We start from the raw sequence: 15244 nt of genomic DNA, 5'->3' as shown, positions 1-15244 counted from the left end.
TATTTGTAGCAGCTCTAACTGTAACTGCAACAGTGTGGTTTGCTTTCCTTCCCTTATGAAAAAAAGTGTAAGTTACTGTATTTTTTTGGATGTTAATCTACACAGAGTCCTCTCCTGAAAACTGTTTATTTGGGTAAGTAAAGTGCTTTCTTTTATTTACACTAAGTTTAGATTACTGAATTTCTCCAGCACTAGGCTGGAGTATTAGCATTAGCGGCTAACCGCTCCAGCAGTGCTAGCCAGGGTTAGGAGCAGGCTACAGGCCGATAATACTCACCTCTGAACGGGTAAATAACGGCCGCAGATAGCGAGTAATGCTAATGCTACTCTAACAGTGCTAGGTGGGGTTAGCAGCAGGCTACAGGCCGATAATATTCACCTCTGAACGGGTAAATAACGGCCGCAGATAGCGAGTAATGCTAATGCTACTCTAACAGTGCTAGGTGGGGTTAGCAGCAGGCTACAGGCCGATAATACTCACCTCTGAACGGGTAAATAACGTCCGCAGATAGCGAGTAATGCTAATGCTACTCCAATAGGGCTACCTGGGGTTAGGAGCAGGCTTCAGGCCGATAATACTCATCTCTGAACGGGTAAATAACGACCACAGATAGCGGGTAATGCTAATGCTACTCCAACACGGCCAGCTGGGCTTAGCAGCAGGCTACAGGCTGATAATACTTACCTCTAGATGGGGAAATGGCGGTTAGCGGCTAATGCTAATACTGCTTCAGAACTAAACTGAAACTCATGTGTAATGCTGTTACTTCAGCAAAGTGGCTTTACTGCTTCTTACAACCTGACTAGCAAAATAATATATAAGGCGCACTGGCTTATAAGGCACAATGACGTTTTTTGAGAAAATTAAAGGATTTTAAGTGCACCTTATACTGCGAAACATAAGGTACTTACAGCTAAGAAGTTAAAATATATTCCCCAAGTATATATTATGTAGCAAGTATAAAGAATCAATGTACTTGTTGACTTGTAAGTGCACTATTTCAATACTTCTTGGGACTAAATTGGCCCAATTTAGTATTAAAAAGTATACTTTTAAGAGTGCTTTGGGTGTACAAGTAGTGCACTCTGCCTACACAACTAGTTTACTAATATGTACAAAAATAATATATAATATACAAAAATAAAACTTAAATGTAAACTAGCAATGTACTCTTAGTTTACTACGTGTACACTTGAAGTTTACCTTTAAGTGTACGTTATTTATACATTTAGAAAACTTTGAGTACACAAGTAGTTTACATATTTAATTTAGCTTATTAAAATATACTTTACTCTCACTTTACTCTCAGTAAACTACTAGTCTAGTGGTTTTATACTTAAAGCATACTAAGTCTTTTAAGTAAACTTTACATAATACATACAATTTAATTATTATTTTTTATTTTTTATTTTTTTATGAGTATTTAGTTATTTTATCAAAATGTAGGTTAACCAGGATAATGGAAACATTACCACTTTGATGCTGTGGTGTGTGTGTGTGTGTGTGTGTGTGTGTGTGTGTCTGTGTGTGTGTGTGTGTGTGTGTGTGTGTGTGTGTGTGTGTGTGTGTGTGTGTGTGTGTGAGACAGACAGAGCGAGAGTGTTGTGTCAGCTTTTGTTCATGAGCACCTCTCGCATCCTGTATTGCACACAAAGGCCATTTGGTAGAGCTGAAACTAAGAGCTTGCAGATTACATACTCTACCAAGACATATGAAGGTAAGCAGTCTTTTTTATACGATATAACTTTGTGTTTTGTATCTTTATGAACTTTTTAGTGCACAAGATGCTAAAAAAATAAGATAAGAGAAGTAAGAATTTCCACCTGCTATCATGGTACTGTTCATTTTCCATCATTCTATAGTACTAGATACTTTGTGTATCACTATTTATTGATATAATATTAGAATTCAAAGAATAAGCTAGAAAATTGACAAGCAAAACTTTACAAATGCATTATACATTACCATAAGCCGCATATTACTGCTGTCCAATGAAAAATGTCTACAGTATCTCCATTTTTTCTGTTTTTGGTTTTCACCATCGTTTGAAACTTGTATCTGCTTTAATATGGTGTCAACAATCTGGACGAATAGACCAATAGAAATGCTGTAAAACTACTTGGAATAAACTCAAATTTTACATTAACTTCTATTGAAAGTTAAGGACATTCTTGCAACATTCTTCTATAATGTCACCATTATATAGACACACGTTTTTCATTGGATCTCAACATATATATCTTCTAACCTTCCTACTGGGTAATTCTTTACTTCAGGCTAGTGTTTATAAGGCTACATTGCACCTGCATTTATAAGACTTCCATGACTACCTATTGGCATTATGAAAGATAATATCAACAATCCCTGAGTAAAAAGGGTTCTATGAGTGATGTCATAGAATAATCACATTTTGATTCATAAATAACCATTTGTAAGAAGCTTTGAGTTTAAACCTTAAAATAAATTGGTAAATACATTACTGCATATCTAACATTCATTTTTTTTGGCCAAACAATAAAACCCTGTGGGGCTCCACAGGATTTACTAAACCAAGATCTTATTATAACCAAGTCATCCATAGCACCAGTTTCTTAGACTTAGACTTAGATAACCTTTATTGTCATTCATAGTACACACGTGTGTGCAGAATGAAATTTTGTTGCATTTTGGTTTGCCTGGAACATACAAAAAAAAACATTTTGATACATAGCATCACAGAATTAGACTTAAAAATATATATAAGAAAGAACGAACAAAAGAAAAAAGGGTCATGTATTGTATGTATCATGTAGCTACAGGTGCATTTAAAAAATAAAATATAATTAAAAAGTTACTTTATTGCAGTAATTCAGTTTAAAATGTGAAATTTATACATTATATAGATGTATTACACACAGAGTGATCTTTTTAAGTGTTTATTTCTTTTACTGTTCATGATTATGGCTTACAAGTAATAAAAACCCAAAAGACAGTATCTTAGAAAATCAGAATAATATATAAGACCAATTGGTATTTTTGGCAGTGTGCCAAGTCCTGCTGGAAAATGAAATCCACAACTCCATAAAAGTTGTCAGCAGAGGGAAGCATGAAGTGCTGATAAATCTCCTGGTAGACACTGCACTGAATGTGGACTTGATATAACATGATCAATTATTCAAAATAAAATGCAAAAATTACTGATGGTCAGTGATGGTTTGGAGAGTCATGTCATCTGCTGGTGTTGATCCACTGTGTTTTATTATCAAGTCCAAAGTCAGTGCAGTTTTTTTGTTTTCCCACAAAATCTTACAGCACTTCATGCTTCCCCCTGCTACTGACAACTTTTATGGAGATGAGGATTTCATTTTCCAGCAGGACTTGGCACATTGCCCACCCTGCCAAAAGTGCCATACAATGCTGTAAGCCAAAATAAATAAATAAATGCTTAGAATAGATCACTCTGTGTGTAATACATCTATGTAATATATAAGTTTTATATTTTAAACTGAATTACTGAAATAAAGTATGTGAACATGTGTGTCTTTTAGTATTCAGTATTGTTAGCTTTCGTTTATTACTGAGACCTCTGACAGATTAAAAGCAGGGTTTCTATAAAGATCATGATGGAAGAAAGCGCAGAACCACAGAGGCTGTGTATTTTAAGATTTCCTCAGTGTGATGTCTGCAGTGACATCAACACACTCTTGAGGCTACTCTGAATTCAGGCTGACTTTAAACTAAACTGAAGTTCCTGTTTGCCTGCAGTCCCCCTCCGGCACGGCCAGCATGGGCACTCAGAGAAAAGACAGTTTCCTCTATGGGAAAGGTAAGCTGCTTATATTTTTATATATTTCCTGCACTTTTACACACATCTGATGGCCAACACTTACTTATGCTAAAGCTATCTCCATCAGTTATATTTATACATGTTAAAAAGGACTGAATGAACAATATGAATACAGTCATAGACTTTTAACAACTTTACATCATATATGTCATATAGACGTAAATATAGGTGTCTCTTTGTTTGTATGTCTATAAAAATGTAGACACCTGCCATATTTCAAATCTAATATTTTTTAATAATATGCTACATTTAAAAAATACAATTTTCTGTGCAGTAAGCGTTTATTTGCTCAGTATAACACTAATGACACTAATATTATAACTAATACTTAAAAATAAAGTGATACATCAGTGTGTTCATTTTAAATATCTCCAAAGCTCTCCTTCTTGGAGTTTAGGTATATCAGCAGCTGGTTTGATAAATCAGAAGTCAATTATTGTAAAGCAGGACTTTGGCAAGCTGGCCACAGAATTAAACCCAACCTCTGGAGCACTGGAATCAGGAACCAAGCTTTGTTCTTTCTTTACAATGAAAAATAATTGTTCCCTTTTACTGTATGTATGTTTAACTGCATCAGTTTTAATGTAATCTGGAGTTCTAACAAGCTAAAACACTAATATGTGCTCAGATAAATGGTTTGATAATGTTTTTTGGGTACATACAATGTGTTCACAGTACATACCATATACAGTACCTTAAAAGCCCTAAAGAAAAAGAAAAGTTAAATCCTCCTAGGAATCTGTAGATTCATCTGAAATAAAAAACAGCATTTTCTATGTTATGCAGTTTATTGTAAAAAATGACTCTCAGCATGAATTAACATACAAATTAAACTGTTTAGTTTTATAGTAGGAAGTGCTCTGTGACAGAAATTACTAACCAAAATTAGAATTAGCTCTTCCCTGTATTTTGGAAGCTTCAAATTCACCCCAATGAAAGATATACCAGTGGTCAGACTGTCTCCAGAAATAGTCTGAGCAATTTTGGAGCAATTTTGAGGAAATGAAACCTCCATCACATCTTTAAGGCACTGCCTAAAATCCCCTTAAAACTCAGCATCAGCTCAAGAAGGAGACTTGTGATTGAAGCCACAAAGAGGCCAACAATGACTCTGAAGGAGCTACAGAGTTCTGTAACTGTGACTGAAGAGTAGATGAACCAGTCAATGCTTTCTACAGCTCTGTAAGATACTGCAAGACAAACATTTTTCCGTTTAGAACAAACTTAAATTTTAGCTTTTGTAGGACAATGGTCCCAAGCCTACTGGAAGGCCGAAGTAAATGTTTACAAATTTACAGTGCACCAATTCCACTTCAACAGCCCCAGAGTAGAGTATGATGCTACCACTACCATACTTAACAGTTGATATATTGTACTTGGGGTTGAATGCCTTAGTATTGTATGTTTTTTTTGGGTGGTTTAGCAGTGCATACATTAATTCATCTTATTTATGGTAAGCTCCAGAGCTGTGAGCTGTGGAAGAAACAAGCACATCTTCAGGTTCAAAAATAGATGTGGGATTTACCACACAAGCTAGACCACAGTCAATAACAGGGGATTTTATACTTTAATTAGGGCATCTTGAAGTTATCAACAAATACAAATATGTGTGTGGATAATGTTGGACATTTGTTGCTAAGTTGTGTTGGGTGTTCTTTTTCCAAAGCACCAAAGTATCTCTTCCTATTTCTAAAAATAAGTGTGCTTACTTAAAAAAAAAAACCTCCATGACACTTTCTAAATAGACTCATTCCCCAAAAACTCAGCATAAGATCAAAGTGATTTGAGATGGAAGCCACAAAGAGGCCAACAATCACTTTGAAGGAGATGCAGAGTTCAGTAACTGAGACTAAAATTGAAGATGCACCAGTATAGATGCTGTATAGAGCTTTGTATACAGCTGGCCTTTATGAGCGAGGGGCTTGAATGAAGCTAATCACCACAGGCCAGTTATGGGGGACTTACCTTAAACCAGGGGTGTCCAAACTTTTTTTGTTGGGGGCCAGAAGGAGAAATATATTTGAAGTCACGGGCCACACTCTGTAATAAAACAAATAATGAAATATACCACTTTAAATAATACTTTTTCCTGATTATTTCATTTACACACCAGTTTACTTGACTTACTATCTTTATCTTTGACAGTGTTGTGTAAACTAAGATTTTTCAAATTGATGTTTAATTTCATGATGTCTCTTAATATAAAACTCCTTAATTACGGCAACTTTTAGACTCTTTGGCCCATTTTTCTGCGCTAGAAATGCGCACTCGCTCCGCTTTTTAGTCTCTTTGGCCCCGTTTTTCTGCGCTAGAAATGCGCACTCTCTCCGCTTTTAGACTCTTTGGCCCGTTTTTCTGCGCTAGAAATGCGCACTCTCTCCGCTTTTAGACTCTTTGGCCCGTTTTTCTGCGCTAGAAATGCGCACCCTCTCCGCTTTTAGACTCTTTGGCCCGTTTTTCTGCGCTAGAAATGCGCACTCTCTCCGCTTTTAGACTCTTTGGCCCCGTTTTTCTGCGCTAGAAATGCGCACTCTCTCCGCTTTTAGACTCTTTGGCCCGTTTTTTCTGCGCTAGAAATGCGCACTCTACTGACACCTACTGTTTAAACTTTGAATCTCACATTATAAAATCCTACTTAACAGCGGGCCAACTTTCATTCTATTTCTAAAATACCTCGCGGGCCGCTCCAAAAAAGGAAACGGGCCGCAAATGGCCTGCGGACCGTAGTTTGGACACCCCTGCCTTAAACTATACTTTATAGGGACTATACCATAATTAGGGCATTTTAAGGTAATCCACAGACTAGAAAGTGTCTGTGGATAATTTTTAAGTATGCTGCTAAGTTGTGTTGGGTGTTTGTTTTTTTTTTCTTTTTTTCAAAGCTCCAGGTGTCATTCAAACAGAAAAAAAGCAGACTGATGGCACGAAGATCCAAAAGAATGACATTCTAGAAGACATCCAGGTAACTGTCTAAACCCAAAACTCTCACACAAGTTCTACAGTGCTTAGACTATGGTCACAAAACAGGAGAAATTGACACAAATCCAACAAATCTTTCAATCCCAATTTGTGTCACTTCAGTATGTGTTATTAAAATTTGACACATATTCTGATATTTAAGTCTGAACTGCTAGTCTGATCTGAATTTTATGTAAAGGAGAAGTAAAAAAGGCAAAGTAAAGAAGCGAAAATGGACAACAGCAGTGAGTGAATGTTTCAGTGGTGGGATATTGACCTCATAACAGCACTGTTGCAGTGAATCTCTTAAACATTCAAAGTAATGTCTTCATTTAAACTAAATTAAAAGGGTTTAATTGCAATTACACCATGTTTCTAATGAAATGTCCAAACACTGCGCTGTTGCAGAATTAAAAGAAAAAGGCCAAAGTTTAAAGAAACAAAGAATGTGCTGTTTTACAGCGAGCTGAAACACATATCACAATGATAAAAACACAGCTAACAGACACTGAAACTCCTTCCTTGATTGATAGATGGGCCAGATTGGCTCTAGATTTTCATTCTAAATAATCAGCAGCAAAACCTGACCACTTGTTCAATCACTTGGTCATTTTTTAAGCAACTGGACCACTTGAGCTACTACTATTAGGCTAAAATAGAAACCTACTGTCATGCAGACACTTTTTGGATAAGGGATGGATATCTCGGCTGTAGCCTATCATCAGTGGTCAGCCTCTGACCATAGAGCTGCTCTTGACTGGATATTTTTAGGTGGTGGACTATGGTGTCAATACTCATATATAACAGCCAGCACAAACACAGCTTATTCAGATTTCTATCACCAGGACTAAAAGCTCTGTCTCTGCCAGATTAGATATCTAACTACGACACTGCTAAGTTAAATTTCCAAAGTCTCAAAGACACAACTAGATTTTTAGCATGAAACCACCCAATCTGGCAACATTGGGAGCCACTGTACACTGTTAATTTCAGATGTTTCTCCATGTAGTTAAATAATGTGAGGATTATGTTTGTAAACAGCGTGAATATAACAGTTAGAGAGAGATTACTCCATGATCAGCTCAGAGCTTCACTTACTTTAACCCTTGTATGGTGTTCATATTTTTGTTACTCGTTTACTTTGTTACTTGTATTTAATTCAGCAAAATTAAGCAATTTTACATTTAAATGCTTTACACATGCTTGCTTCACCTAAATTGCAAGCAATATAAACAGCTTACATGGTTAATATTTGCCCTTTACCTTTCTTATGTTACATTTCTTTCAAAAAGTGCTACTCTTTTTTTATTAGTTTTTTAATAAAATGTAAAAGAAAATGAATTAAACTCAAGATATGAGTAGAAAATTTGTTTAGTTTCAAATTTACAAATGAAGCAATGTTTATTAGCCCTTGGCCAAACATACTGTATGTAATATAAATGTGTGTGTGTGTGTGTGTGTGTGGGGGGGGGGGGGGGGGTTGTACAGTGTGTGTTTATCGAAAATGTGTTTTGATATATGTTTTTCACAAAAAATGAGCCAATGCCAATGAGTTTGAGTTAGAAAATTTTTTTTTTAGTATCATTTGATGATAGAGGTCAGCTTCATGAAGTTTTAAACACGGCTCAACCACTCACATCTGTGTGTGCTGTTTTCACCGCTATTTAGTGAACTATGCAGTGTCTCCCTTTATAGCGCAACACTAATGAGAGAGTGGGGAACCATTTCAGTCACTGCCTAGATGTATACGAGCTAACCTCTAACCCTATTTCTATTCCTTGTCTTCAACAGAAGCTCAGGTTTGACATTAAAAATGTGCTGACTGAAATCCACACCATGGAGTCCAACCAGGAGAAGTGAGTGCTCTCTAGTATTAATTAGCTGAGTGACTGGACTGTTGTTGTCAGTTTCCTCCAGTTTCCAGAGGACTTTTTTATTGTTGCTAACAGTTTACATATACTCATCCTGTACACAGATGTCATGGCTTTTAAAATGATTTCTTCTAACTTAATGTGATATATATGTGTCTAATAGTTTTTGGTGCTCTGAAATCAACAGAAGCACTCCTAACATCTTTCCAAATGTTCTTGAGCAAGTTACACCTTGACCAGGTGCTTTTGGTCTCAATTAATACACATATTATTAATAAATTAGAGTTTAGGATCTTTACTTTACCCTACATTACATATCCTATAACAATTTTTAATACAGGTTTTGAGGTCACCCAATTGTGTCTACTTCTTGGCCATCTAGCTGATACAAACAGCCCTAGAGCATTATACTACCACCACCATGCTTAACAGCTGAAACAGTGTTCTTTGAATCAATTTCCTTATCTTTATTACCTATATGTAGTCAGCCGTGATCACTAATATGAAGTAAAGAAGCCTTGGCAACCGTTTAAGACATCACTGAGTTAAATAATCTATGTGAGTATATGTTATAGTATATATATATATACGTACATGTATGTGTACATTTACGTTGCGTTACGTTTGCACCAAATTTTCAAGTTCATTAATGGATAAATGGATTGGAGATTATTTTTATTTTTGTTATTTAAGAAAAGAGATTGAATGAATAAAATTAAGTGTTTTAAACGTTCACCAGATGTATAGCACACCAGTATGCTTGTAGGAACAAGTATGATATCCCGTGACTTTTCTCATGGAAGCTAAAGAACACAGCACTGCATGCGGATGGGATTTCTGTCAGTGGGGCTTGTCTTCTCACATGGAAAATTCTAGCCAATGACATTTGTGGACATCATTTATTTGGGACTTTCAACTGCCAGGATACGTGGTGCTAAAAGTATATTTATATATTTCTCTCTTTTCTGGGTGCCATGTGGGAGGGAGGTATGTGGGAGGGTGGGCTTAATAAAAATTCTTGATCACAAAAAAAAAAAATTCTAGCCGCTATTCACAATAATTACCACCTGTTTAGTGTGCTGTCCTCTTTGAGTAATAATGCCTTCTATGACATATTATTATCAGACCTCCTTGCCATAACCGCATTGGCCAGGGTACAACCTCACAACTTATACAGGTGTTGTTGGCATTCCCAAGCTCTTCTCTGAGGAAACACCAAGTTCAGTTTTTCTTAATGCTGTCCCATGACTTTTGACATAGATACTAATGTTTTCAGACTGTTGTCACTAAATAGGTTCTGTCCTTTTTTTTATTAGCTTTTTTGAAGACTCTTTTAAAGAATCTTCAAAATGTCAACTTTACAAGACAAGAACAAAAAATCTTAATTTTTAATAATTCTTAAAGTCAGTGTAAAAAGATGTATTTAGTCATTTTGGAGATTCACAGCTCTTGCTAAACATGAGTTTATATCTGTTATATGAGTTATAAGTTTGGTGAAGTGTAAGTGTGCAGTACTATATTAAAGTATCTTATATCTGAGCTTGTTTGCTGGAATGTGCTCACTTCTGGTTTCACCAGTAGATTTAGACCAATTTACCAGAACTGGCTGAACCTCAAAACGAGCCACTGCCTAGTGGATGTGGACAGATCAGCCGCAGAACAAGATGATGAAAGCGATTCAGGCGCGAATAAATTTTCCGAAGAGTGTAGTAAATGTGGTTGAATGAGCGTTTCAGTGACGTCACCACAAGTTACAGATAAGCACGAATGCAGGACGCAGTGTCAGCCATTCACAATCATTTTAATCATCGTTATCTTGTTATTTTCTTCCCCTTTGTTCATCTTGTTCATCTCTAAACTTGGATTTTCTGGTCTTTCCATTCCAGTAAAAACGTTGTGAGGGCGAAGAGGTTCCTGTGTGGGAAGAAGAAATTTAACATGGACCCCGTGAAGGCAAGTGGTGAAGGCAATGCAAAGCACAAAGCAAAGCAAAGAATCTTTGTTAGATACCGAAATGCAGTGTTTTTAATCTTAAATGAAGTATTACCTGCATAACTACACAGTATGAAACAATGAGGTTACTGAATGAGGGGAAAAAAAAGACAGAGCCAGAGGAAGAGAGAAAGATGAGATGAAAAAAGCAAGCGAGCGAGCAAGCAAGCGAGCAAGCAAGCAAACGAATGACAGAACCACATCCTGTGTTTTTTTTTTAAACAGATACGCTTCAGCTACACTAGAAATGTGAACTACCTCTGTGGGGACGTTTAAGAAGAATAGAAGTGTTGCAAGAGGCAATGCTCTGATATATATCAAAGATTAAATTCGGGTGGACAGTATTGCTAAAGCTTAACATTACTGGGCCACAAAGGTTCCCACAGATGGTTGGATACTCAAGGTTTCACAGCCTGGGTGACTTGCATTGATGCATTTACGATGGGTGTCAGAAATGATATAGGATGATATATTGTCCCAGAAATTATTGCGATAAGCGATAATATTGTCAGTTTAAAGCACCACTATAAAAAATGCTTTGTCTGCTTCTGGGCTCCCAAAGGTGCTTTAAGACAATGTGCTACACTAATAATATACTAGCATAATACTATTACACCATTTTACAGTTAAACTAACTTTATATTATTAAGAGCAGACATTGGGCTCTTAATATAAATATATTTTAATATCCTACATAACTAATAACAAATAACAAATAAAAGTACACCCACCCTGGGTTCTGAAAAACTGCACTAAATATTAAACAGACCCTTATTCAAAAAAAAGTAACAACAATTAGATTAAAGTTACATTTAAGTTGCATTAATTAATAAAAAAAAAAAAAAAACTCTGAACACATGGGCACTTGCAGATTCCTTTTTCTGATCATATATGTATTTATGCTGTAAAATACACATTAGCTTAGTCCATATGATCGAAGACACACAGATAGCTCAGCAGGCCAGAGCTCTATATGCTATAAATGTATTTTTACTTTATTTGTAACTGTCAGACAAATTCTAAGCAAGAAACAACAGCATGTTTAGCGTTTGGGGCTTGAGGCAGAATCTCTCTGGGGTAACAATATTCATATTCAATATTCAGCTGGATGAATTGGGCTGGATGATTGTGCTTTAAATAAGATCTCAGGTTAGTAGTATTGCCAACTTTTGTTTCCACTGTTGTAAAACCTTATAAACATACCGGCTGATTCGCGCTGATGGTTCTCCTCGCTCAAACTCTGCGTGCACTCAGTTCCTAACCGATAGATGTCGCTGTCTGACAGATCCGGCGAGAGAGCAGCGGGTAAGTAGCGGGAAAGTAGTAAAAAAAAAAAAACAGTACACCAAGCAGAGAACAGGAATATCAAAAAGTAACAAGCATTAGCATTAGCTCCAAAAGCAGCTAACATTAGCTTTGAGCTTCTGGTCAGCTATTCTTTCTTCTTAAATATCAACACTGCTATCGGGTATCTGCTCAATACCATGCTCATCAACTCTTACTTGTATCGCAAACCAAACTCAGATACCAACATACAAAACTGTAGTGCTGGGCGGTATAGCAGTTAATCCGGTATAGGATTAACTGGAGAGGAAATTAAAACCAGTATGTGCATTTTTCACATACTGCCATACCTGTAGAGGCACTGTGTAGAACAACACCACCAAAGAAGCAGATACAGCTTGCTAGCTCATGCTAGCCAGTTAGCATAGCAAGCTAACCACAAAACATTGTTAACATTGTCTCTTTTGTGGTGCAGCTAACTTTTAGCTCTCAGTCTTTGGTTAGCCATTATCTCTTTTGTGGTGCAGCTAACCTTTTTTTTAGCATTTGGTCTGCTACTCTTTCTTTGTTGGTGTGGCTAACTGTTAGCATTTAGTGTCTGGTCTATTATTCCTTCTTCTCCAGCCCTACTGGAAAAAACAGCTTTACCAGCTTAAGCTGTGTTTTGAAACCTGGTAACTGGTTTGTACCTGGTAACTGGTGTACAGCTGGTCAGAACATCTAAAACCGGCTTGTAGATGGTCTGTACCTGGTAACTGGTTTCTAGCTGGTAACTGGTTCATAGCTGGTCAGAACATCTAAAACCAGCTACCAGTTACCAGTGCAAACCAGCTACAAGCTGGTTTTAGATGTTCTGACCAGCTATGAACCAGTTACCAGCTAGAAACCATGTTCCAAAACACAGCTTAAGCTGGTATGAGCTGTTTTTTTCCAGTAGGGAGTGCAGCTAGCATAAGCTTTATGTTGATTTTACATTACCTCACAGAAGTTGTAGTTGAATAAAATGAAAGTCTATGATATAGCTCTATTGTACTCTACATGGCTTTATTTAAAAAGCAGACAGAATATTGTTGAAGCTTCAGGCTTTGTCACATGTACTGAACTCTTATATTGAAGTAGGCCTAGATAAACTAAATTTTTAATTCTATGGCATCTTTATATATTTTTTTTAATTTACAACTTTACAGATACCAACCTATTTTCCAAGTCAAAATGTACCTAATCATTACAATTGGGTTTTGAAATAATTTCTGCACATGTACTAAAGGTAAAATATTGTGTATAGTGTCTCAATATTTAGCTTTGCAATAAAGACCACTATGCATAGATATATGAATATATGAAAATAAACACCTGACATCCGCCACGTAAACACATAGGATGCTGTTTTTAGCTGCAACACATTTGCTTGTAAGTGTTTTTTTTTTATCCAGTGGTTTTAATGGTGTGGTTTGGTTCAAGATGATCAGTCTGCATATTTCCTCTTTACTTGCTGTAGGGAATGAAGTACCTGCTGAATAACGATCTGCTGGACAATACTCCCGAGGCAGTGTCGGAGTTCCTGTACAAAGAGGAAGGCCTCAGTAAAACGGCCATAGGCATCTTTCTTGGGGAGAGGTATAATTCTTTCTGATGAAAATATATATTTTTTTAAATATTTGAAGCTACTGGAGTTAGATAAGTTTGCGATTAGCATTACTTATTTGCTTCAACATTCACTATTACTGTCACTCATTGTCAGACTATCGAAACTACACACACTGCAGAGACATACAGGATAAATATATATACAAAATTATATTCAAAAAACAGTAATGTACCAGTAATGTACTGTCCCTTTCTATCGCCACCAAAACTCAACCACCTCACACATTTACAATCACACATATTTATATAAACACACATACACACACTATCTTACACCCTGTATAAGGCACAGCCCGTTGTCCGTTGCTATCTCACACCTCACCAAAAGTCTATTTTCATGCCTTGTGCCTTGAAACGCTTAAATAGTTAAAGGCGTTTGTGAATATATCTGTGCCGATGAGCATGGTTGTCTTGAAATGAGGTGTGTTCTGATGGAAAACACCCGTGCACCACCGACTGAAAAAAACTTAGATAGTTTCTTCTTAGACAGTCAGATGTTTATTGCTATCTTGGCAGTGAATTGTCAAAAGGTGCATACTCAGTGCACTTACATCCCTGCTTTTTACACACACATGGACACACAGAAGTGCACAAACTCATAGCATGTGCCTGTTGGCAGCTATGTAAAGTTTTACATCCACAATAAACAGAATGAAAGAACGTGAACGAGCAGGTCATGTTCCTCTGCTGAGAAGCGTTGGATGAATCCAGGTAGCTGCACCCCTGAAATAGCAATCCGCCAAAGTCAGAGCACACCTGGTTCTTAAAGGGAATGGCAAGTGACACGCCCAAAACACACCCATTATTCATAATAAAAAAAAAAAAATAAAAAAATAAATCAAGCTGTGATAGGGCACTTAGTGTCATACTGAGAAACCATCATGGTAAAAGAAGCATTTTCATATTTTCAATTCCATTTAGCCATATCCTCATTATAGAGTTATTTACTATATTAACTCAAGCTGCAGACAAATCTAAATGATTCATACTGGATTGTAATAACTCCAAAATTCACACTGTCAAACTTTAAAAGCTACAAACAAGGTAGATTCTTACTGAATTTAAATCAAGATGTTACTACTGTCAAACAATAAAAAATACACATCCTACTGATTCGTACTGATTAAACCATCAACTTCAAAATGATCAGCATTAAACTCTTACAACTACATAAATTGTTTACATTCATAGCGGAAAAAATTGCAATGCAATTATTACTAGACAGAAAGAAGTACACATACACATGATTCAAATGAAATTCAAAACAATATGATCACTGTCAAATTGTACAAACTAAACTGGATTATTATTATTATTATTATTATTATTATTATTATTATTATTAACAACACTGCTACACAAATACTACTTCCAGACTTTTTTTTTTTATAAAGGATTAGAATTTCTTCCCAATTATGCTGTCTGCCTATAAAACACTACACCCACTACAGATTCATATTAAACTAAAATCGCTACACAATTGTTTGTCAAACCTAAGACAAATATCCACTACAAATTTATACAGGATACCGCAATTATTGTCAAATTGTAAAATATTAACACACACAATATGTGTTTTAGTTACAGTTTCTTCCACACCTTTGGCCTACAGTGTGCACTGAGTTTTAGTTAGAGATTATGTATATGAGATTATTATATGATGGT

At 36.2% G+C, this 15244-nt stretch overlaps 1 protein-coding gene across 2 annotated transcripts in view; it reads left to right on the top strand.

Annotated features, from left to right (window-relative positions):
* The first annotated feature begins 86 nt into the window (after positions 1 to 86).
* The window catches only part of cyth4a (cytohesin 4a), a 30054-nt gene continuing 14896 nt past the window's right edge, over positions 87 to 15244 (top strand). Inside the window, exons 1-7 of one of the 2 annotated variants that reach the window (XM_049467666.1) lie at positions 87 to 133; positions 1590 to 1718; positions 3746 to 3806; positions 6710 to 6789; positions 8577 to 8641; positions 10543 to 10609; positions 13431 to 13549. In XM_049467666.1, the coding sequence (XP_049323623.1) occupies positions 1713 to 1718; positions 3746 to 3806; positions 6710 to 6789; positions 8577 to 8641; positions 10543 to 10609; positions 13431 to 13549 (398 nt within the window). In that variant the 5' untranslated portion in view covers positions 87 to 133; positions 1590 to 1712. Of the gene's footprint in view, positions 134 to 1572; positions 1719 to 3745; positions 3807 to 6709; positions 6790 to 8576; positions 8642 to 10542; positions 10610 to 13430; positions 13550 to 15244 lie in introns of those variants that run through there. The other variant, XM_049467667.1, reaches the window with a different exon arrangement.

The sequence above is a fragment of the Astyanax mexicanus genome, chromosome 19 (genome assembly GCF_023375975.1).
Source record: "Astyanax mexicanus isolate ESR-SI-001 chromosome 19, AstMex3_surface, whole genome shotgun sequence".
Classification (NCBI taxonomy): Eukaryota; Metazoa; Chordata; class Actinopteri; order Characiformes; family Acestrorhamphidae; genus Astyanax; species Astyanax mexicanus.
This window is presented reverse-complemented; position numbering and strand designations above follow the sequence as displayed.